Raw genomic sequence first — 24,645 nt, forward strand, 5'->3', positions numbered from 1 at the left:
ATTTTAGGTCTCTTGAGGTTGATTTTAATTCAAAATTGAAATGTGCTGAGGCTGGTGATTGCCTTAAAAGTAGGGAAGATATGTTAAAGGCTATGGTGGGCTTTGGAAAATGGTTGGCTGTAATGTAAAGTGCATGTGATTGGTAATAATGGGATCAATTGGTGTGAAAATACAGTAGTCTAATACAGTAGACTATTGTTCTGCATTTCAATTTCTTTCCAGCATTAAAGCTGCAAATATGAACTTATGAAATCATTAATGTACTTAGAACACAAGTTCAGTTCGGTGCAATTTTTACATTGGAAACTTAGATGGTCATCTCTTAGCAGCTGTTACAATGTGTAAAATTAATTATCTGTGTATCAGCTGTATTGCTGTTGCCTCCTCAGCTTCCAGCTGTGTTCTCGATACCTGTATGAGGTGAACAGCTGTTTTTCCCTAACTGGCCTCTGCTGTAGTGACATCAGATCATTCGGCCGCACTGGAGCTACAGGCACAGGTTCACAGCTCTGGAAACTTCCTCTCCATTCTCGTCTTACAGGAACACAGCAGGAAAAAGTTATTCATGTCCTATCTCTGTTTCAAAAAGTATCTATTCCAAGTTTTTTTCCTCTTCACTTTCAAAGACATATCTTAAACGTTTGTGGGAAAAACTGTAGAAAAACAAAGACCAATACTTTTGAAAGCACTGTCAAGTAATCTGAAGGTTAATATTTTAACTTGGAGTATATATCAAAGGTGCCTTTTTTTTATTATGAGTCTTTCCATTCAAAGATCATTAGCGGTCTCACTTCATTATGAACTTATTACCTGCAATCATTTCACAGTAGATGCAACTTTTCTTTTCTAGTCACTTTTCTTTTTACAATAAACATTGCTCTTCACAGTTCATTTGAGCAGTCATATTTTGCAGTAACACTGATTTTTTCCGACCTGAGAACATAAGCACAAAGAGTAAAAGAGAGATGGGGGGATTGGAGACAGAGTCCTGCAACAAAGAACCAGCTGCACAAACCCTTCAGTGGTGAATTTATTCTCATAGCTCCTGAGAGATGGAACAGGAAATAGAGAGGAGATCTAGGTCACATACTGCGGCCTTCCCCACCTGGATGTCAGAGCAGAGGACAGAAAGATGGAGGTTTGACCTCTGGGCCCACACATACCATGAACCAGAGAATATATAGTGTAACTCTTCGAAGGTCGTTTTTAGTTGTTTTTTAATTGAGGAGAAAATTTATTTCTGGAAAAATATCTCCCTCCATGTTCAGTAACGGGCAGCAGAGACTAACAGGCAGAGTTTGGTTTGGCCATCACTGGTCTGAGGTAAAGTCTGCTCTCCTCTGCAAGGCGCCCAGGTAAACTGGGTCCGCCTAGTGTTTGAGGAGCGTCGAGGACCTCAACAGTTTGTTACAAGCTAATAAACCAATGCAGGCAGTCCAACATAAACAGCTACAGGGAGAGTCACTGGGGTGAGGAGAGAGAAAAGGAGTGGATGACATGCGGGAGAAGTGCAGGGTGGGTGTGAGATGGAAGTGAGACAAAGTGGAGGGTGGAGGCAGAGTAAAGATGCACTTCTGGACTTAAGGTAGTGGGTTTTTAAAGCAGGACAAAGGCATCAATTTGGATACTAATGCATGCCCACAAATTGCACTACAGTATGATAACTAAGGAATATAGAGAGAAATGTAAGGAGTGGCATTCAAAGTGAAGTCTGCTGACCCACCAAGATCTTGGCTTTCTAGTCAGACTGATATCATATTACTGGAGTTCCTGTGTGTGTGTGTGTGTGTGTGTGTGTGTGTGTGTGTGTGTGTGTGTGTGTGTGTGTGTGTGTGTGTGTGTGTGTCTGTGTGTGTGTGTGTGTGTGTACTAGATTTTGCAAAACATAAAAAAAATGGGCATTATTCATTTGATTTCATATATGTCTAATGAGGGATCTTTGGCACCAAAAATGATCAATAAAATGAACTGATGAATGATGAGGTGTTTTGAAGTTGTTTATTAAATATAGATGATATGAATTTGAGATTATGTATATTGAACTGATAATGTTTTTTTGGGTTTTTTTATTCCGCATGCTGTAAAAGAATCCAAACTGACTCTGATCTCTTATCTTTCATACAGGACAGCTAACCTTGAGCTGAAAGTGTCTAATGCAATCAAAACAGGACCCTTTAAAGTAGAGCTGCATGTTTGACACATTTCAAAGGTCAAACTGAGCATCAAACACAAATCAAAGTCACCCACCAGCAGAACTGGTTGAGTTCCTGTCAGGTCCCACATTTAGTGTGGTGTACCTCAAGATCATATGTCATAAACATCTTGGTGGTAACTCATAAAGGAACAGTAGATTCATATATTCCTTTTACGTCCTTCAGTGACATATGACACCCCCCCCCCCAACTCACTTATTCAAATCCTATATCATATAAACCATCAATACATCATTTATCATCATTTAAACATATAATACAAGGTCCATACTAAAAAACAGGGCCTTCTATGTCATAGTATAGTCTACTGTATGATCGCTCCATCATAAAGAGCTTGTTCATCCCAGTGTTCCCCATGTTATGTCATGTCATGTTATGAGCAAAGGCATTCATTTAGAAATGAAAAATTACTCTAATACAATAATGAATAGTGGGAGTTACTTTTCTTCATAAATCTGATCACCATGACCAATATATTACAGCATGACAGCCATTTTGCACACACTTATTTTCTCCTAACCCTAACCCTAACCTAGATCAAATATAAAAACAAAACCATATGTTTTAAAAGTTTCTAAATGACTGTATCTACTGTACCAGAGGGAGTTACGGCATGTCACTTTACATTAAACACGCAATATCTAACATGTCAGTTACTCACTTAGACTAATACCTGTCTGCAGATGCAGTCATAGATACGTTAAAGTGCTCCATCACAGCACCAGTCAGACTGGAGGACACATTAAATATTATGGAGAGAAAAAAGCAGGTTTAATCAATCTGACTGGACCTTTGTCTGAATTCAAACAGGTTTTTATAAAAACCAAAATGTTGATAGCCAGCAAGCAGAGTTTATTGTATCAACTTAGAGCAGAATGTTCCTGAATAGAACGACTATTGACTTGAATTTCTGCTTCTGGGAAAAAGAGTCTGTGCCCCATAAATATCAGCTCCCTCTTAGCTCGTTCAGGAAGTGGTGAAGGACAGATACTCCCCTCAGAAACCCTACGAGGCCACAGAGCTCAACCAAGAAACACACACACACTATACCTTCCTTTATGAATCCAGGGGATGAATTATCTGTATTGGAGATAGACTGACGAGTTTCCGATCATTTGTAGAGGTCATTGCGAAAGTAATTCTAACTATTTTAGTCACTTTAATGAATCTCAAAAACAAACTGACATTCACCTCTATGGTTTCTTTACTTACAATCCCAGAAACTTAAAACACACTCATGCATTCAGTAAGAGCTCACATCCTCCCTCCAGAGCTCTCATTCTGAAAACAGGATGGTGGTTTTATTTTGTTTTCCCAGGCTTTTTTATTTGTGTGAATAATCAGACTTTGACTGTCTTAAGATGGACAAGCCCAGCACAAAGAAAAACAGTGGTGTACTACCAGGTTCTGCACCATGGGAAAGCCTGTAAAGTCAACACACAGGTTTACCTGGCTCTGTTCCCTGGCTCTGTCCCGGTCTCTGTCTCACTTACATACCCACACAAGCACACACAGCAGCGTCAACACCTGGGGCTTTACATGCAGAAGAGTGAATAACCAGTGGAGGCTCAGAGGGGAGATCAACTGAACACTTCACCTTCCAGCCACTAAAAAGTGTCCTGGATCTGCTGCTATTAGGCCCCAAAAAGACGAGAGGGACAACTTCTAAAACTGCAGCTCTGGTTTCACAATTACACAACTCAAACGCAGCTCATAATAACTGTTCAACTTTACGACTTCATGCTGATTAAATGTGTAGTGTAATTACAGTACTTTCACAAAATTAGAGGTCCAGCATATTACACTGAACCGTTTGATGTTGGATTCCCGCTTTTTCATCAACCCACAGCTCATGGTCCTGATGAGTGTGAATTAAAATCATTGCAGTCTAACAAAGTCAAATACTGGAGATTTTTCAGTCCATCACTGCTATCGTAACTGCAGTTTATCTTTTTTAATCAAAAAACAGCCTCCAAATTCTAAACTGAATCACTGAAACACTGTTAAATATTTAGGCTACAAATGCAGAGAAATATACAGTATCACATTATATTACGCACAAGTCATAATTCTAAACTTAGCCCATCTGCCAATTTTGCCAATCTGCCAAAATTCACATCTGTCAGACGCCAACAACAATCAGACTCCTAAAAGAACATTGAAACAGGTTTTGTGTAGTGTATATCTTTAAGTATAAAATTCCCTTTTTTTGGCGAAGGGAAACTTCCTTTTAGATTTTAACTTTACAAACACTTTTAAATACATGTTTCCACAAAAAAAGAAGAAATGATTACAGTCTTTTTAAAAAGTTTCCATGTTCATTTGGGCTCCTGACTAACGGACTGTGAATGCATCCTTTAACTATTCCTAAAATGAAATGAAAACGAAAATAAACTTTCAGCTACATGTAGTGCAACACATGTTTTGTGAGAAGTGCCTGATGGCCTGGTGGTTAAGACACATACAATACCATATAACCATGTCTCCTGTTCAGTTCTAGCCAGGGACCTTTGTTGTATGTCTCAACCCTCTCCCTTATTTCTTATCTGCCTCTCCATCAACTGTCCAACAAAGAAACATTTGTTCAGAAAATGTATATGTGCAATCCCTCTTAAATAAAAGAAATAAAATGGCAATGCAAGTACGTGAGCTGCTGAAAACAATGCAGGTTTAACGAGCATGAAGTTAAATAATATGACATTTGCTACCTCAAACCAGAAATCATGCCTGGCATATATGTACAGTATCTAGTGGTTTTGTGTTTATGTGCGCTGTTGGTGCCGGGCGTGATTGCTATACAGTGTGTCCACATGCACCATAACCATCCACATGTGCTTTCTATTATGTCCTCCTGTTTCTCCCTTCAGGCTGTAGCATCACAGATATTTTATTTTTATGGGAATGCATGAAATCCGAATCACATTTCCCAATCAGACCCAGGTGGAGTCATGTAAACACCCAGCAGTAAAACCTGAGAATGAGACACACGCGTGCACGCAGGCTTACATTACTTTTCTCTGCACATGCAAACACACATACGGTGTGTAATTACATTTTCTCCACAGGAAACAATCGTCTATTGTCTGGGCAAGACGTGACACCTGGGGAGAAGTGTTTTAGTCTACAGGCTTAATTATAGGATATCTTACACCACGTGTGCACATGTAATGATATACAAGGCAGATTTTGAGTGTGTCTCTGACAGAATGGATAAAAACATGACTCTGCTTCATAAGCAATAGTTGCATTCTAATATGAAACCTGAAAACACTGAAAAGCTAAGGTCTCTTTATCCTCTCCCTTCTGTCAAGTCTCACTGTATAGAAATTCCTCTTTTGTAAGGAGGTTGAGGTCAAACTACAGGAGCTGGTCTGGATCCTGTCTTACTCACTAATGCTGACACAAGTGTTTGAAGAAAGGCCCTAAAAGATATACCCTCTGTAATTACTCTGTCCTACTCATAATGGAGCATAAGTTAAGATTTGAGGTCTTACATTCTTTGGTTTGACATGCAGCTAGAGGAGCACACCTGCTGATGGTGCCATCAGGGTCCTCTGGTTGCCTGAGGACACGAACTGTTCAAATCAGGATATGCAGGTGCTCGTAAAAGCTACCAGCTGATGTTTAGTGGCCACAAGGGAATAGGAAAGTGAGAAACCGCAGGAGAGACTGTACGCCCACTTACCTCACCTGTAAACACTCACAGATTCAGCACTGTATTTTATCTGCCTGCAAAATCCACCAAATATTTCAACAAAGACTCCTAACTGTGCAATGCCGTGCAATGACAAGGGCTGTGTTTGTTATGTAAGGGGAGTAGCCTAAAAAACGTTTGACTGGAAATCCATTTTAATTGAGTATCCAGGCCCTGAACTTTACAGCTACACTGTCAGATTGGAAAAACAGCAGCTCAGGCCAAGAAGATCTATTTTTTTCCACTTCCTCAGGTCCATCTCAAGCAAGCGGCTTAAATCAAGAGCATTTGTGCACTGAGAATCGTTCCTTAAATTTCAACAGATTAAGTACATCAGAGTTCTTGAACAAAGCAAAAAACAACAAATTGATGACCAATTTTCTTTGTAGAGAAAATAACATTATCTTTAGGAAATAATGATTGAATTTATGTAAGTGGAGCTGAACACACATGCATCACTTACAGTAACATAAATAACATAATCCATCTCTTCTAACTCATGTTAAGCTTGTAATAGTTCTGTAAAAAAAAGCCCAGTGTTCATACAGGGTGATACATCAACTCATTCATTGCCTAGGCTGTCATTTGTATACTGTGGCAGCCTACAGCACGCCATGAGGTCATTTATATGCTGAAATATTACCTCAGATCTTCCTTGACAGCCTGTAATTTGGGGACAGAGATGATGAGCATCACACAAACAGATAAACAAAAAGAGACTGCCACATGTAAACAGTGTAGAAAGAATGAAGAACGACTGAGGAGAGACATCAAGGCCACAACATGTGTAAACATGGAGGAGGATTTGGGCTCAGACTACTGTGTGTGGATGTGTACGTGCATCCATCTTCTATAATTATTTGGTTTTCGTGATCTGTCCCTGCTCAGAAAAAGACCATCTGCGTGTTCATGTAGCCTTCTCTGCAGTCTGGATCTAAGCAACACCTCATACACCTCATTAATTCATTGATTAATTCACAATGGAAAGCACCACAAAAGAAATTCAGGTTCTGTCACATTTCCTGACACTGGAGCTAAATCACTTCTGGTTTTGGAAACTCAAGTCAGAAAAAGGCACATAATTGAAACTCGGAAAATAAGAGGGTGAAATGCAAGCTGCTTCGAGGCTATGTGTAACCTAATCCCCATCAAACGATAGGTGATGAGTGCTGGTTTGGGCAGGGTCAAAGTTCAAGCACGTGTGGGATGAAAAGTCAACAGTGCAGTATTTTAGGGATGATGTTCCCTGAAATGGCGCTATTTATACCAAATTACAGCATGCACCTCAGTGAGCGTAGCGCACTGCTGCTTTTCTTCTGCCAGAGGCATTGATTTGAAAACACTTCCAATCAAACAGCGTCAGTGTAGAGTTACAGCTAAGCTAAGTAAGCATCGGGTGCCTCCAGTGCCGTGTTTTGAATGTGGGGTTGAAATTACAGCCTTTGCTGTGGTGTGTGATTCGGGTCTGTATGCGAGGATGTCAGTCAGCCTCCGCGCTCTTGCTAATTGAAATGACATGTCCGAAAGACGCAGTGATGATAACATACAGTACTCCTAGTCTGGTTCCTCTATGGGCTCCATTAGCTGCTTCTACAAACAACTTTCTTACTTGCTATTCCTCTGTGTGTATGTGTGTTTTAGCCTCCAGTATGTGTACATATTCATGAATCAAGTATCAAATTACACCCAGATAATATAATAAATAGCCTGAGATTAAATCCCTTTTGAATGGTCTTCTGTTTTCCAACTGTCTGCACAAATAAAAAAAGTTAAATGTGAGTGAAAGAAATGTGATCCACTCTGCTCTGACAGCCACTTCACATGTTTCCCCATCATAAACAACAACTCCTCCATCCTGCTTTGACAAAGAACTTATTTACCCAGATAAAGATGGATAAAGAGGTATTTACACATACACACACGACAAGAAAATCCATGCTAACACACTCTTATACTGTCTTAAATTGTCTAATTTGCCCTTTTTTTTTTCTTCCTCGGTTTGCTTGGTCTACTGTTCCTCACAATGTGACACTGGAGCAGGAAGATTAATTCCTTAAAGTAAAAAAAAATGAAGTTACACTCTTCACGTGTCTCAGTCCTGTGCTGCATTCGGCCTTCATGTACACTGTTGTAAGTGCAGGAATAAGACGTGTACAACTGATTTCTCCTTGAATATTGAATGTTACTTTTTAAACTTGATGATTTTGTATGTTTATTCACTCATTAGGATAAATGAAGGAAATATTCTCATGTAACATCATGTCACCTACATTCAATTTTGAGACTTGAACTCACAATAAGATTAATAACAATAGTTGCTGGAGTATCAATACAAAAATAAACAGTAACCCTTACTGAAACACCTAAAAGTACCTGCTGTGCTGTCTGACGGCCTGATATTAATAATATCTTTCCATCAGGAATTTACCAATAGATTCCAATTTCTTTCAAATCAATCAAATTAAATCTCTGATCATGAAAATATATTAAATAACTGCAAATTTCCCCATTACAACTTTTCAGAACACTGGTATTTTATTACAATGGCATAAAACCAAAAACAATCACACTGAGGGAAATGTGAGATGGTAGCTGGAAACAACAAAAAAATAGGATGTTTGTATGTAAATAATCTAAAGAAATGACTGTCACTGATTTTTGTTCTGTAAATTGATGAATTGATTAGTTGGCAAATCATTCAGCAGTAACAAAAAGCATTCACATAAACAGATACTAGACCTTCCCACTTAACTGTAGTGGTACACACACACACAGTCTACCAGAATGACCCTACGATCACCTTGACCTCTCTATAACAATAACTCCATTGATCAGTGCCTCCTCTCTTGAGTCTGCTGTTGACTGCTCACATGTCAGAGTTGTGAGCTCATACATATTCTTAACTCAGATTCCTCTTCTGTGTAGAGGTACCAAATAACTTCCAACAAGGCTGAAAAGAGGCCTCTGTGTGGACATCTATCACCCACATACCACAGGAGGATACCTACATACCACCTACGTAACACCTACATAACACTGAACACACACACACCACTTCCATGACACAAAAGAAAGGACGTGTACTCGAGGGGATTGAAAAATCAGTTTAAAAGCTGCAACGTGAACAATTACCATTTCAACTGACCACAGTAAACTTTGAGAGAAATCCACACAGCCATGGTTAGAGTCAGAAATTGCTTTTCCACAGTTGTTTAACTTTTCCAAAACATTCTCCTAACTACGCCGCCACAAGAAAGCAAGTGAAAATATGAGCTTGATGCTAGACGGTCACATAATTTTTACATTAGTTACACTTCTTTTTGTCACTCGTAAACAGAATAGTTGGTGCCATTCTAACCTCCAGTCAACCAGAATTACACACAATTTATTTTTATAGTCAAGAATTTGCATTTATAAATAAGGATGCAGAGTATCATGTAAGTTTAGAGTTAAAATTAATTGTTTAAAAGTGGAAAGTCTTCTCAAGATCTGATGACATTTAGAAAGAGACGCTTCAATCATTTATATTCTTTAAAAAAAAAAAAACACTGGTTGTTATTTGGAATGAAAAGCTATTTGGATGAAAGAATGAGCCTTAATCACACTTAAAGTCAACCACAGCAAAGTAAAACAGTATGTAACGGCTTCTGTTTGAAACAGCTGGATTTGCAGCTGAGCAGAGGGGAGTTTGAATCTGGCAATGCATCGCTCCACTCTGCTGTCCACTCTTCTAGTCTGCCATGCAAACAGAAGCTACTTCACACAAAAGGTACATGGAGTTCAAACGTGCAACTGAGGCCCCGACTGTCTGAAATTCTTCATGGAAAACTTTAAGTATTCTCACAAGCTTCAAAAAAGCTGAGGAGAGTCTAAAGTTCTGACTTTTACAGCTTAAACAATGATATAAAAGAGAAAAAGGTCAGTGTGGGAAGTGTAAAAGAGAAAAAAGGATGACTTACTTCTAAGATTTTTCTTTCCTTTCAGACCATTTGTTCAGAGATGGTTTTCGGTTATTCCAGTGAGAGTCAAGACGGCTAGATGTTTCAATCCGAGCCCCCCTCTCTCTCTCTCTCTCTCTCTCTCTCTCTCTCTCTCTCTCACTCACTCTTGCTCGCTCTCTGTCCCTCAGTCGCCTTCACAAGGACTCACTGGGCTGATGTAAGAAACCCCTGCGCATAGGAAAAAAAGAGAGGGAGGAGAGAGAGAGAGAGAGAGAGAGAGAGAGAGAGAGAGAGAGAGAGAGAGAGAGAGAGAGAGAGAGAGAGAGAGAGAGACAGAGAGAGAGAGAGAGAGAGAGAGAGAGAGAGAGAGAGCGGAGGAGAAAAAAAAAAACCTCACATTCTGTGGATTCTTGGGAGTGTGCCAAAGTCCCAGAATTCCACATGCCACACATAAGGTTTCAATTAAGGCTGAATCCAACGCTCAATCAGAAAGCTTTCTTCCTCCTGAAAAGAGCCTTTCTTTTGACAGCTAGAGGCTGAAGCAACTATAATTGAAGGTAACGTTTGTGCTGCTGTCTTCTAAATCTGTAGGCTGTCATCTTTCATTTTAAGACTTTAAACTTTTAGTGTTTGTTACTATCACAATAAGTTTAAATGCTGCAAATGCATTGAATATAAAATCATAGAACCAGACTCATTTTTGAATGTGCGACAAATACCTAAGAGGTAAGTTTTTCTTTTATTAATCTCAGTGGCACTAACTCTGCAATGTGTCACAGCCATAATGATCAAACCAGATGCATGAAAAGTGTGAGTCAAGTGTCAGAGAGAGGTCGTCTTCTACTGACGTCATTCACTGTGTTTTGCTGCTGATGTAGCTTGAACCTTTTGACCAGTATAAAGAAATCTAAAAGTTAGTTGAAAACGTGAGGGCTACATATAAAATACATTCAAACTTCAGGATTTTCTGCTTTCTTGCTATGAAAAAGCAGCCTGTAAAAGAAGCTATAACAGCAGCAAAGTGGATTCCACTTATTGGGGGAATGTATTACAATTTAAGGACTTTGCACATTTCCAGATATTGAGGCGAGGGTCTGTGTAACAGAACTTCCTTATTCAGATTTCATATAATTTTGCATAGGATAGGAAATGTGTACAAAAATCTGCATACAGTCCAAGACAATGTTAAAGTAGGTGTTTTTACCACACTGCAGTCGTAATGCAGTTATGGAGCTGGAGAGTACGACAGAAAGTGAGTCAGAGAGGAGCCACAAAGAATATTTCCTGAATGGCTGCAGTGGCGTTGCATGCTCTGGCCCATCTTAAACATAAACCATGTGTTGGAAACTCTGATTCAAGGCACCAGGAGCTATAATGCAAAAAGCACACCCTGCAGATTTATTTGTCTTTGCCTTCTTGCGCTGTTTTTTGGGGATGCTGTGCACAGGTGATCAAACAGACACACAAAGGAAACACATTCAGCAGGTCTTCCAAGTCAGAAATGTCTTTAATAAAGATGATATAAATCATAACATCTCTTAAAGCTGAATAATAACCTAATCTTCAATGATTTACAGGCAGAAAAGAAGTAGATATTATAAATACCCCCCACAGCCCAGACCATGTACCTTGATTACAAGAAACATCTTTCTGATCATTTCATCTCAGACCAATGTTGTATAAAAATCACTAGGTAAAATGAGTAGATGGTAATTTCCACCTATATAGCTTCTATCAGTACATATAAAAATAAGTCTCATACGCAAAATAAATAGATGCACCTGCCAGTCAGCACAACAGGGATCTTGTCCTTCATTTCATGCTGTGTTCAAGTGCTCTTCAAAACAAATATGAAGTATGGCATCAACATACAAAGCGAAGAAAACTTAAAACATAAACGATACGTTCATTCAGCCTCTTTCATAAACACATGCACATGTCATTGTTATTGCACAGCGATGACATCACAGTTTCTCCCTACAACCGCTGAGAGACAAAAGGAGGTTCGGTCTTTGGATTGTCTCTCTTTCTCTCTCTTTCGCCTCCATTCTCTAAACTCCATTTTTCACCAGCTCGTGGACTCCATTCTCATCAATCATCAGTGTTGGATGAAACTCTCGTCCCTTCACCAACTCTTCAAGACCCTTAGAGAACAATAGGACACCATCAGGAACATTAGTGGGTATACAGATAGAAAGCAAGTAGAGAACAACATCTGCAATTCCCATTTAGTATGTCTCCTTACCTCTCCCCCGTAGGACACGAGTGGGGAGATCTCACATTTGATTGGTAGGTCTGTCCCATCCTTCAGGCTGAATTAGGAGAGGATCAGAAGAAGAAAAAAAAAACAGAATGAGCGATTGTCTCATGGAAAGGTTGAGGGACGGTAGCTGAGAGAAGCGGTTGTAAATCTTTGACACAGGTGTTCTTCTACTGCGGCTTGTGATTAGAGTTCAAAGAATTCGAGCTTCGACAAGATTCCCAAACACGACCAGTGATTAGTCCTCTGACCCATAAAAGACTTCCTCTAGAATAAAACAGGTGAATGACAGGTAATGTGTTCGTATCTCCACCCAGTCCTTTTGAAACAACTGGAGGAATTTTTCCACAACATTGCCATCACTCAGCTAGTTTATTTCTAGATAATCATTACAGACAACAATCACTAATCACACATTAGGTGTTCTGCTGAGTAGTTTCTGTATCATGTGAACAATCGAGAATGAAGAAAAAAAGCTGGATGATTGAGGAAGAAGCACACCCCAATAGCTGAATAGCCTGAATAACATTCATGGGTGCTATGAATCATGAATGAAGCACATGCTGATTTAATTAACTTTTAAAAAACAAGCGGATGAATGTAAACTGAAAGGCAAACTAGTAAGCGTTGGATCGGTACAGAACAACTGCTGGATTTGTTGTAACTATTTCACACACAAATCAGCAGGTTCATCATCTATTGCAGAGTTGTCACTGTTTGCCAGAAAGTGTGACTGGTGCCCATTACCCAGCATGCAATACATTATATGTATTAGTAGCAACCATCTGAGGGGAAAATGATCTGTCAACAGGTCACACATCATCTGACCAGGAAGCTAAGAGGACTGCATTTACAGTCGTCTAAACTGATCCTCGCTGTCATTTCCTTCATCGCAACTGACTACAGAGACAGAAGAATCCCTGCCAACTGGCTCTCGTCCCCTATAGATGAATCTTTTCAGTGTCGATGAAGGAAAAGGGGATGCAATAGATCAGGAGTAATGTTATAGTGTTAACATTTCTCAGCGAGAGTAAAAAGAAAAACCAAAAACCCCATCACCATGCACTCAGAACTGCAGGGGGATAATTACTTTCTCTTTCCATCATCTGTGACACTGCCTGCTGGTCCGTCTCTGGAAACATTGCACGGGACACACCGGAGCAAGACCAAGCATGAGAGAATGGCAGAGTGAGTGTGAGAGGCTAAAAGAATAAAATGTCTACAATATGAATAAAACAAAAAAAGAGCCAATGCATACAGTGTGCACACAAAGTGTGGAGAGTGTCGGAGTGAGGATGAAGAACCCAGGATGTTTCTGTGTTAATGTCAAATGAGGTGAGTGTCTTGTGAAGTGACATGACATTGCGTGATGCTGTTTGTGTTTAAGCGGGCTGGCTGTGGTCACCTGGGTATATAGGGCACGCGTCTGCCATTCTCGTCAATGAAGTGGCCCCCAGCGTTAAGCACCCAACGGTGGTGGAGGGACATGAGGGCGTGTCTGGCTGTGGTGGGCGTGTCCTTTGCATCCTGACTGTCCGCGTTCTTCAGCGGGGAGAATTCGTCCTCCCTAAGCACCTCGTACACGACGAACATCCTGTTGGACACACACAACATCACATTAGCATACATGATAACTGATTAACGGTTTAGTACATTTATCAAGCAAAAATGTCAAACACGGATTTCCACCGGTCCGTCAGTGGCGCGTCAAAAATATTAATGCTACGGATTGATAGCGCTGCTATCTGGAAGAAGATGATATCTCTGGTTCTGGTGCATCAATTTTGACCTGTCCATTATGAGTCCCATATTGCTGCTGTCTACACCAGACATTCGGGCTAAGATTTCCTCTTCAATGTGGCAGTTATTGTTTACAGTCTGATTAGAAACTTGAAACGGAGAAATGCCAACTCCTGTAATTTTGGCAATTGTTTAATCTGAGTTCGAGAGCAATTTATTTCTTTAATTGCAGGAGTCGAACATTTTTCCACACAGTACACCAATATTTTTTGTAGATGTTTTAGGTCCAGATGACATTTCGAACCATGTGTTCTACCTCTTTCTTGCTGCCCACACAGACTGTATACCTGCATGCAACCAAAGCATGTTCCTGTAAACTAGTCTTTGTCTTTTTATTGTGTTGTTTTATAGCTTTTACCATTTTGATGGTACAGCACTTTGGTCCGCTGTTTGTAAATGTGCTTTTGTAGAAGATTCTGCATTCATATGCAGATATCTGTTTAAAGAGATGACCACAGATGAAACGGTGGTTGTACTGGGCAGCTTCCAGGTGTTGTTGTGTGCAACTGTGTGAGTGTGAATCTGGCGTTCTTAAAAAAAAAAAAAAAAGAGCATTGTTCCCAGTTAAGCTGCCCTGCTCAAATAAATGTTAAAAAAAAAATAGTTGGAGCTTCCAGCTGGCACAAAATAGAGCATTTAACAGCTTACCAGAAAAATGTGGTCAGTTATTACAGTAATGGGCTGCAGAAATGAAGTCAACACACTGTCTAAATGTGCACGCACAGATTGTCATATTATTTGTTGTGTGCATCCAGACTTAGCTGATCAAGTGCTCTGTTACAAAACAAACAATCAAAAATGATTAATTGCATAGTGGATGCAATTGAAATATGCACTATTGACACAGTACTCAAACAAGCAATGCCTATTTGGGATACATAACATATAGTACGTGTGCCGACACAACAGAGTATGAGAGCATAAACCAAAGACAGAAAAAGTAGGACTTCCTGAAAGTACAGGGTCCTACTGCTGCAAAGTGAGTCAACCCATCTGGATCCTGCTAGAGCTGCCAGTCCGGGCACAACTGTAATCCATCTCTTCAGCAACAGCAAAACGTATTTCTCATCCCTTTTTCTTACAAATACAGTGAATAAACCTCGTAGGAAGCTGGCCATGTCTGCTGTGTTTTTCCATTGGTCAATCATTACAGGAATCCTTTCATTAGATGTAAAGTTCTATTAGCAGTGGCATGACTCAGAGCTGATGTCATGTAACACTGGAGGAGGTGAAATGAAGGAATAGCTCATAAACCTTCATCCTCCTGCAGAGAGCTTGGCAGGCCTGGTCTGCTGGACCAGACCTTGGAGCAATGGCATGACTGGGGCGGAGAGGATTTGGGGACTGGAAAAAGAGGTTGGTTTATGCATAGAAGGACAGATCAAGACCAGTCAAGCCAGAACCATATATGCAATCCAGTCGCTACTGAAACAGAGCATAATACTCATTGTGCTCAAATTCACTTGCATACACATTCTGGTTGGAGGTAAAATGTCATCTACTGATGCTGTAACAGAAAAAACTCACTTGGCAAACTGAAAGATGTCAAAGACAAATTTTTCCATTTTAATTCCATTTGGTTTGTCCGGTTTGATTAGTTGACCCTGTGCATTCACAAATGGGATCTTCTTCTGGGCCACATGGTGCTGCAGCTTTGGCTCATACTTCCTTAAAGATAAACAGAGGAGAAAAAAAGACATATACTTTACACATTTACTGTATAATGACACTGAGCTCTCTTCTCGCCAAAGACAACCACAACCACTGAAAAAACAAATGAACAAATGTTGACAGACAAGAGAACAAAATGTACAATTAAAAAATGTGCATTTGTCTTACTGCACAACGTCTTTGAGGAAGGAAAAGCTGAAGAAGTGATTGGCTACGTTTCCTGCATTGAACATCAGTCGGCCGTCATCGCTGCGCTTCTCAGCAGTTGCCAGGGTGATCTCACTATACTCAACCACCTGATAAAGTCCATCCACCTTGCAGACCACGCCCACCGCCTCTGTTGGATTGGTTTTCTCCACCACCTGGAAACAATGACATAAGACTCTTTATAATTTCAAAAAGTATTACACTGAATGGCATCAATACCGACTCCCAAACTGTGGTACACTTTAGTAGTAGATAATTAACCCCTAACTAGATCCTTATGTGTCTAAAGAAAAACTGTAAAATGATACATAAAGTTTTCCTAATATTCTTTATATTGTATTGTCTGTCTTTTGCAGTAGTTGCATTAGCAGCAGACATGAAAAATGCAGCCATTGCAAAGAAACCACCAACAATGTGACAAATGAAGCTAGTTTGGCAGAAAGCACATTCAAAATCTACAGTAGATATGCACATGCTAAGCAGTAACTTGCTTTACATTTAGGACAAAAGTTGACTTAAAGTTGGACTCAAAAACAGCTAGGAAAGGATTCAATTTTTGAGTATATTTCATTTTATACAGGCAGCAAGTCTGCACTGAATGAAAAAAAATCCCTCTCCCCATCTGTTGGTTGCTAATGACAGAGTGGAGTCCTGATGAGGGGGTTGGTGAACAGGGTGGGGTGAGGGGTGGTGGGTTGGTGAAGCCACATGAATTGTAGTGGAGGTTAGTAATTTATGATCGGGAGGGTGGGACTCTGCTCTGATCCGATCCTTCCATTTCTTCCCCGCCGCACAACTCATAATGTCAAACAGGAGTGGGGTCTGGATGATCTTCAGTTCCACACAGTTAAATATTTCACATTAGTCTGTGTTAGCTGGAAAATATACACGGCATGAGAACATTTATTTCAAATATTGCAGAGATGTGTACCTAGTTAGTCCTAATCAGGAAATCATGGAAGCTGTATTGAATACACAAATGTATTAATTATATCCTCTTTCCCAAGTGTCTAAGATGTCAACATGTTTTAAAAAAGAATAAAAAATAGGTGTCATTTCCCTGCATGTGTGTGTGCACAGCCTAGGAAATAAATGTTCCAAAGACATTTTAAGAACCACCATTATTCAATTGATTAATCGAATGAAAAAAATAATAATTTCTTGTTATCTTTTCAACAGCTACTCCAACAACTTACAACAGCAGACCAAACTGATATCAACAGCCATGTGCTAGTAGCAATATGCTGTACCAGCCAACCACAAAGTTACTTACAACTTCAACCAATGCATTTTTTTTGCACATGTCTGTGTTGAATACAAATATATTACCTCCCAGCCACTTCTTTCACCAGTTTCAACAGAGAGCCTCAATGTGATGGTACAACACACAAATATACATGTTATTCCCTTTAGATCCTAAACACACTGCACAGGTTCCCTGATCACCCATCAGAAAATAAACTGTTCTGACTGCCTTGTTGATACAGATAATTTATAAGTGGGTTCATATTTAGTTTGTCTTATGCATGCACAGGAGAATGCACTATTTCAATGATCTACAAATGTCTGTAATGTGCCAGGAAACACAGAATCGTGCCAGCAAAGGCAAGGATGAAGAGGACTGTAAGCCAGTAAACATGGATGTAAATAACACAGGCTTTAAAGTCCTCTGAAAGCTCAAGCTTTTCCCAGCCCTCTAGGATACGCACGGTGTGTTTTGGTGAGTAACACTCAATGTCAACATAACTTTGTTTATTTACAAGGCAACTCAACAGGGCAGCTTTCAGCATTCAATGAGACCAACAAGAACAACACCAAACAGTTACACACATAACTTCTATTGAACCAATAAACTGTTCTACACATGTTGTAAGACAGAACGATTGCTGTAATTCAAATTAAATTTTTTATCTTTGTTTCATCTTTTTTTTCATTTTCTTGTTTCTATTTTGGCTTTTGGGGTTGAGCCAAGGATGCCATCCTGTGCTGTTGTGCGTTCTCCTGCTCTAGTAGTTCAGAAAATATGTAAGAGAGAAGATAATCCACTACAACAATGGACAAAACTGACTAGACTAGTATGTGGCTCTTCTTTCCTTTAAATCACAACCTGATGGACCTGTCCTGTGAAGAGAAGACCAACTATGTCATGTATGTTGGCTGTACTGATGTACACTACGAGAGGATTGAGAGTAAAACACTAAAATATCTACAAATGTAAGACATTGCATTTGATCATGGAAAAAAAGAGTTTCCAATTCAACTAGTGTACCAAGAAAATACTTTTTCCCTTCAGAGTCAAAGTACAGTCTGTCCAAAGTAGCTGTTTATGAAAAAGTGGCATCTGTGCATCACATTCATGTTATCTGAGACTATGATGAAGACATGAGACATTCTGGGCCAAACCCTGGAATTTCCTAGAAAGCTGTAATGAATTTATAGCTCAAAACGACTACAAAATGAAACCAAGTGGCCTGTATCTCCACCCGCTGGTGGGTTAAAGAAGGTGCAGCTACTGAAGAATGGCAGTTGCCATACTATGACAGCAAAACTGGCCACACCTTTTAATACATGAACAGCAAACAACCAAAGGATTTGAGTCAACACCCGTCAGCCTTTATGACCTAGTGGAATTTAAAAGATCAGGATGGTCAGGCTGGATTACAATACAGTCCTCATTCAAGCTCACTGATCGTATAGTTTGTTCACTTCCCATGTTCTGACACACTTGATACACACATCAATTCATTTGAATAAGCAATGACGATATTTATTTGCTCTATTTGATAGGAGACTATCTTTTCATGGATTCATCCAAAGCAGGTTTCTCTGGATCTGAAAAGTAAAGCCAATGCCTTAGTCTCTTAAAACAGCATTCTCTCTAATAGCCAGCAGGGGGCTACTCTGCTGACTTCAAAAAGTATAACTGTTCATATAGAAGCCTATGAGAAAATTGCCCTCCTTCTCATTTGAGTTATTACCATTAGTAAACTGTTTCCTAATGAGTTCATTCTTCGTCTTCTGCAATACAGCATGATGTAAAATACATGATACAGCAAGGTATGCTTTAGGGTGTGGCTGTCTTGTAAATAGAAAGTTGCTACCACAGCAATGCATGAGGTGCTGTACTTGGACCTTACACACTCTCATTCAAATATGGTCACTTCTCATCACTTCTGACTCCAAAAAAACAAGATGGTGACGGCAAACTTATACACACTGTGTATAAGTCATCCTTGCAATTTTATTATTACTTCCTGGTCTGTCCAAAAGTGACTCAGTTTCATGGGAGCACGAAAGTGAGGAATCATCATGTAAAAAAATTTTATAGCAGGAATATAATAAACCTGCTGGAGCCTGGGAGTAGTCTTTAGTGACATGTCATGTGATCACGTAGACAGTGTTGAGTGTCTTACTGAACCAAGTGGCACAAGACCACAAGTTTTTATTCCACAGGACATTCGACTTTACAACCAGAACTCTGTGAGGAAGTTTATTTAGGATTCTTTATGAAATATAGTTTTATGGTGTTTTATCTAAAGTTTACTTTGTTGATATTGCTGGAGAGGAGCACTGTAATCCATAAACTCACAAGAACATGGAATGAATAAATTGAACCTAATTTTTACTCCAAATTTGGCATCTGATACAAGAGACAGGCAGGTAAAACACAACCAAATATCAGACTGTAAGATAATTTGTAACTGTATTTAACAAATACTGTCTTCAGCATGTAGTTATTTGTCACTTTAATGATCCTCCTATCTAGCCTGGCTAACACTAGACCGCATCTCAATCTCATGTGAGATTGAGGTAGGGTCTGGCAAGGAGCCGTTCATTTCCTCGTATTTGAGGCGGGATCAACGAATGTCGATCAAATGCTTCTCTATGCTACTGGACAAACTTAGAGCCAATCATATCAACGATAGATGATGACGTATTCAGAAAAATCATGTAGCACAAGTAGAATCTCGCTGGAATGAGAGCATGGGTATACCCAGGCTACTTCCTATCAATATTGGAAATCAAGTGATACCATCCTAGTGTAACATGAACTGATCTGAGTTAGTAAAAATCAAGCGGGTATTTTCCAATATTATGTTTGTTTTTAGCTTTGAATGAACTTCAGAATACATTTTTTGTTCTAGATTTTATATCCCATTTCCTTTGTTGTAGTCACACTATGAGGGAATCACTTCAGGACCAGGAAGAATTATCATGGCAACCAATTAATTTTTCAACTTGAGAGTATTGCATTAAGGTATACTTAGAAAAATCAGAACTGAACCCTTAAGGTCTCAATGTATGGTAATGCTGTTTCAGATAATTATCTTTAAAAAGGTGGAGCAAAGACCTTGAAGCTGGTAAGAAAGGGACAAAGAATAGACAGAAAGAGGGAGGGGTGTGACAAACCTTAGCTCCACAGTCCGCTCCCTTCTGCACGCAGAAACCAACAAAGGAGGGGTCGGCCACTTTGACCAGGATGTTATCTACACAATATACATGGATGTACCCAATCCCCCTCCGCTCCATGTCATTGATGATGCCCTGGTTGCCCAAGGCTCTGTAAAGACCTCCGTTCCCATCTGAAACACAGACACACTCATTTTAAACTCCTCTTGACAAGTAACTAACATACTAAACAACACTACACGTTGAGCCAAAACACACAAATTACCAGGAGCCATGGAAAGTTTCCCTTTGTTCTCCAGGATGATCTTGCCGCTGTAGTCCATAGCTGGTAGCATCCCCTGCGTGAAGAAGATGATGTTGTTCTTGTCCAAGCCAAAATAGTTACGTTGCGAGAAGAACTCCTTGGTGGACTCCATTGTCCTGCCGCTGGTCATGATGTACCTGATGTACACAGAAGGAACTCAGTCAATGATTTCTGTATGGTTGGTTTTCCTCTCCTCTTTTTCAAAAATCAGTAGTATAAAATAAATACATGTGCAAAACAGGTGAGTGAACAGTGTATGTATGCTTACAAAAGCTGAAGTCACCCATGCCTGAGAGGTATAAAAGAATATGACAGGTTCCAGACAGAATCAGACCTGCTGATTATGCCATTAAACCATTTCTGACAGAATCTACAGTAACTGTTAAATACCCTTACTGCCGTGTTATGGGTATGAAGACTTTGCACTTCACTGCCTTCCTGGTATCTACCTCATCTTTAAAATTTTCAAAATGCCCTTAGATCTGCTCCACGGGGAAGTCTAATCTTTTTCCAGGAACACAACTTCCTTGATTGAGTTTCCTTTGATGCTGACAGTGATTTGACCCATTTAATCATTGCACAAGCACAACTGGGGCAACTGGTTATACAGTAGTTCTCATTAAACATAGAGAGAAGGTTTTTAGTAGCTTGGATCTGTTTATTTTTCACATAAAATAAGCGTTTCACCCGACAGGCACATTAACTAAAATGCCTCAGTGCCCAAAGCACAACATGCCTTACCAGGGAATACAGCACTTGATTTTGTGCTTTTGCTCAGCCAGCTGTTGCAGCTTCAAGATGCGTTCAGCCTGAATCTGAAAGAGGGTTTTGTGGGATGGCAGCCCCACATCGTACATGCCTTTGGGGTAAGAGACCCCCAGTCTGGTTCCCTGGCCTCCAGCCAGCAGCAAGGCTGCCACTTTACTCTGAGAGATACAGTCCAGACCTGAAGGGGCACAGAGAAGAACAGACTGAATTATCATTGATAGTAGCATTAAGATTAGATTGTCTAGTACAATAAAGTTTAAGATAGTGAAACACATCTATTGATAGGACGGTGCATGATTTCCATATATTCTCACAATATCTAATCTGTATGGACGGTCATAGAGCATTTGTAAAGACAGCAAAACAATTTTGATGATAACATTTATTAATAAATTCTAATAAGCAATCACCAAATCACGTCTTATCCTACAGGACTTTGGCAATGTGACATCATAAATTAGCCCCGAAATAAAACTCTCTGACTGCCTTTTTTATGGTTGATTGGTTTATCTTCCATAAACTGTGGCTACGTGACTTGATATGCAATACTCTTTCTTCTGCAAGTGCCAAAAGACAAGGTTTATATGAGATAGGGCGGGCCCGTTAGACTTTGACTACCCTCCCAAACCCCCACACCCACACAGTTTTGGGCCTGACAGATTAGAGTGACCTCATGAGGGTCAAAAAGCAACACAATTTACGTCAGGCCCAAATCAAAACCAGATGTTCTCTGCTGCCCACCTCCATTGTCACCTTCCCCCAGGAAAAAGCTCCACAGACTCACTAAGTGGTAAGACCTCCACTGCAAAGGGGGATTGCGCAAAGCATAATGAACACAAGCTGACTTACTCATATGTAAAATCTAGACAATAAGCTGGGGCTGGGAGTAGTTTGGGAGTTTACACAACCACACAGAAACAGGGAGTTCCTGATGCTGCTCAAGTAGGACTTCTCAATACAGTATTGTGTAAGGTTTTATCATAATTCTCTCGCTCTCTCTCTCTCTTATTTATTACTGTATGACACAGTAATAAATCCATTAAAACCACATACTGCTAAAGATGATTCTCGTTTTTCTTGATAGCATATTATACAAATAAAAGGTGTGAATGTCACGATTCAGGTAGTAACTGTATGAAGATACTTTTTGGCGGCTGAGATGTTGTTTTTTAGCTTACCTGCTACCTCCCAGTCTTTCAGACACTCCCTGTCCCTCGTCACACTCCCCAGCACCTCCCGGGGCACCGGCCCCATGCGGGCATCCATCTTTTCATGTTTGCTGCTGCCGGATGTCTCCATGGCGTTCTTGAAGAATCCATTGATTTCTTGAAAGTCCATCCCCTGCAGGTCACGGGTCAAGTCAGCCTGCTCCTCAGGGCTCAGCTCCTTCCAGAACTGCAGGAGGTGAGACTGGCCGGCATCAGCCAACCTCTGGGTGAGTCCACTGGCTTTTGGGTCCATGATCAACAATGCTGTGTATGAACTTTGCCACACTGAAACATAAATTCACAAAAAGAGAGATGAGAAATTTAATGGTTGGTTACTACTGAGTAAGACTGAAGTTATACACAAGCATGCTGAGGTCAGGTGCTCGGCAATACTTCTGGACATTTGTGAGGTTGATCAAAACATCAAGCAGAGTGTACATTCCACAATTACACACACACACACACATACTGAATTATTTTCAGGATGATTCAAATATTTAGGGGACCAGGCTGTAGCGTGGGGAGATTACAGAAGTTTACAGTTTGGTAGTCAGAAGTTTCTTAGGTGGTAAAGTTATTCTGGGGAGTGGATTCACAACCTAGGTTATACCTTGAACTGGAACAACACGTAAACTCCTCATTCAAGGAAGTACAGAAATGTTTAATTACTTTCTTTGAACCAACACCCACGAAAAGCAGGAAATCATCACACTACTTGCATTTGTATAAGATGCTGAAGGTGACAGCAACATACGCCCATTTCTTTAATTCAACTCTAAGATGTCAGACATAATAATCGTGATATAATTCAGACTTAACCATTTTTTTGCACAACCAGGAAAACAATGTAGCCAGTCATGAATCGGGTCTCATTTAAAAGACAAACTTTTAAACTTTTACAACCAAGCGATTCTAAAAATAGGCTGAAGTGTGGGTCATTGTCGCTTCACAGGTTAAAGTCTCCTTTAAACTTTAAAGCTTGAGGGTGTTTTGACAAGTTAAAGCTACTCCCCTCACCAACACACAGTTGGGGTACTCGTAGCAGAGTAAAATTTGCAAGGTGCCAACAAAGCATAATACAACACGCAACTGTAAATGAACTAAACTGTTCACTATAAACGTGTCTACTACTAAGTCAAGCTAACATGACATTTATCAATCACTGGGGTTAGCCGCTGTCTACAGTAGCAGCAGTGCTGGCAGCTAACCGGCTAACTGTGGAAGAAACAGCGCTCTCAGTGAAAACTTAACACATACATGAATGAAATAATAAACTCTCACCGCTTGCGGACACTCCAGACGGCTATAAGGTTGTAAATGCCAGCTGGGAGAGGTTTAATATACTGGCTACTAAGCATCCCAGCCGGACTACGCCTCCTGTAACGTCACGCTTAACGTGGCACTGGCGGATCTCTTGTGTGTGAGCGCGGGGCAGGCACGCATGCTGCCTTCAAGTGCTGCTCGTAAATTTAAGGTGACGAGGTATCGGAAGGGATTGCAGCTGTCCACGTACTGTTATGGAAATTTCTGGAAAACGAAGTGTCAGAGAAACTCACTGTCAATGAAAATAAATTATCCATTACAAGTCAAACTCTTTATATATCTTAAAACATGTTTTAAGACATATAAAAAACAATACTCTAATTGGAACAATGTATCGTATATTTTCTTACCGCAGTGTTTTTGTGCACTGAAGGCTTCACGTTGCCACATTACATCTGTGTAAATTCAATTAGACAATCTGTGATGTAACAAATCATGCTCGTAGTCCCGTTAAAATTAGATTTTCGGTGAGCACGGAGAAACTTTAAGCAGTAATGTGAAAACAAACTTTAAGTCAAACTCTGCACTTGCATAATTCTGAACAGTGAGGCTCAAACATCCAACAAGAAAAACATATTTTTTAAAGAGTAAACGTACAGAAATATTGGTAGCAAAGTACTCATGCAAAGTATTAAACATTAAACACCACAAATGAATTCTCCACCTCCAACATTGTGGTTTGGAAAATATGACATGTTGACTAAAAATGCTTGCGTGTGTGGGCACTCACCTTATCTTATAGTTCTTCTAGCTCACTGATGGATGCTTTTCTGGTTGGTGTTGTAGTGATACAAAAAGGCCACAGCTTGATATTTTTTCCTGGTGATTGATGCCATCTGGGGGTTT

At 40.0% G+C, this 24,645-nt stretch overlaps 1 protein-coding gene across 2 annotated transcripts; it reads right to left on the reverse strand.

Moving 5' to 3' along the window:
• Positions 1–11,343: 11,343 nt before the first annotated feature.
• uap1 (UDP-N-acetylglucosamine pyrophosphorylase 1) lies at positions 11,344–23,797 on the reverse strand. 2 transcript variants are annotated; one of them, XM_053322523.1, is made up of 11 exons: positions 23,758–23,797; positions 22,447–22,761; positions 21,242–21,446; positions 20,462–20,637; positions 20,197–20,369; positions 15,748–15,941; positions 15,436–15,576; positions 13,514–13,702; positions 13,199–13,240; positions 12,094–12,160; positions 11,344–11,992 (listed from the first exon to the last, which is right to left on the reverse strand). In XM_053322523.1, the coding sequence occupies exons 2-11, from the start codon at positions 22,727–22,729 to the stop codon at positions 11,900–11,902; spliced, it is 1,563 nt and encodes a 520-aa protein (XP_053178498.1). In that variant the 5' UTR covers positions 22,730–22,761; positions 23,758–23,797; the 3' UTR covers positions 11,344–11,899. The 2 variants fall into 2 exon arrangements, with proteins under 2 accessions (XP_053178498.1, XP_053178499.1); XM_053322524.1 differs by lacking the exon at positions 13,199–13,240.
• Positions 23,798–24,645: the final 848 nt, after the last annotated feature.

Source organism: Scomber japonicus, chromosome 7 (assembly GCF_027409825.1).
Source record: "Scomber japonicus isolate fScoJap1 chromosome 7, fScoJap1.pri, whole genome shotgun sequence".
NCBI lineage: Eukaryota > Metazoa > Chordata > Actinopteri > Scombriformes > Scombridae > Scomber > Scomber japonicus.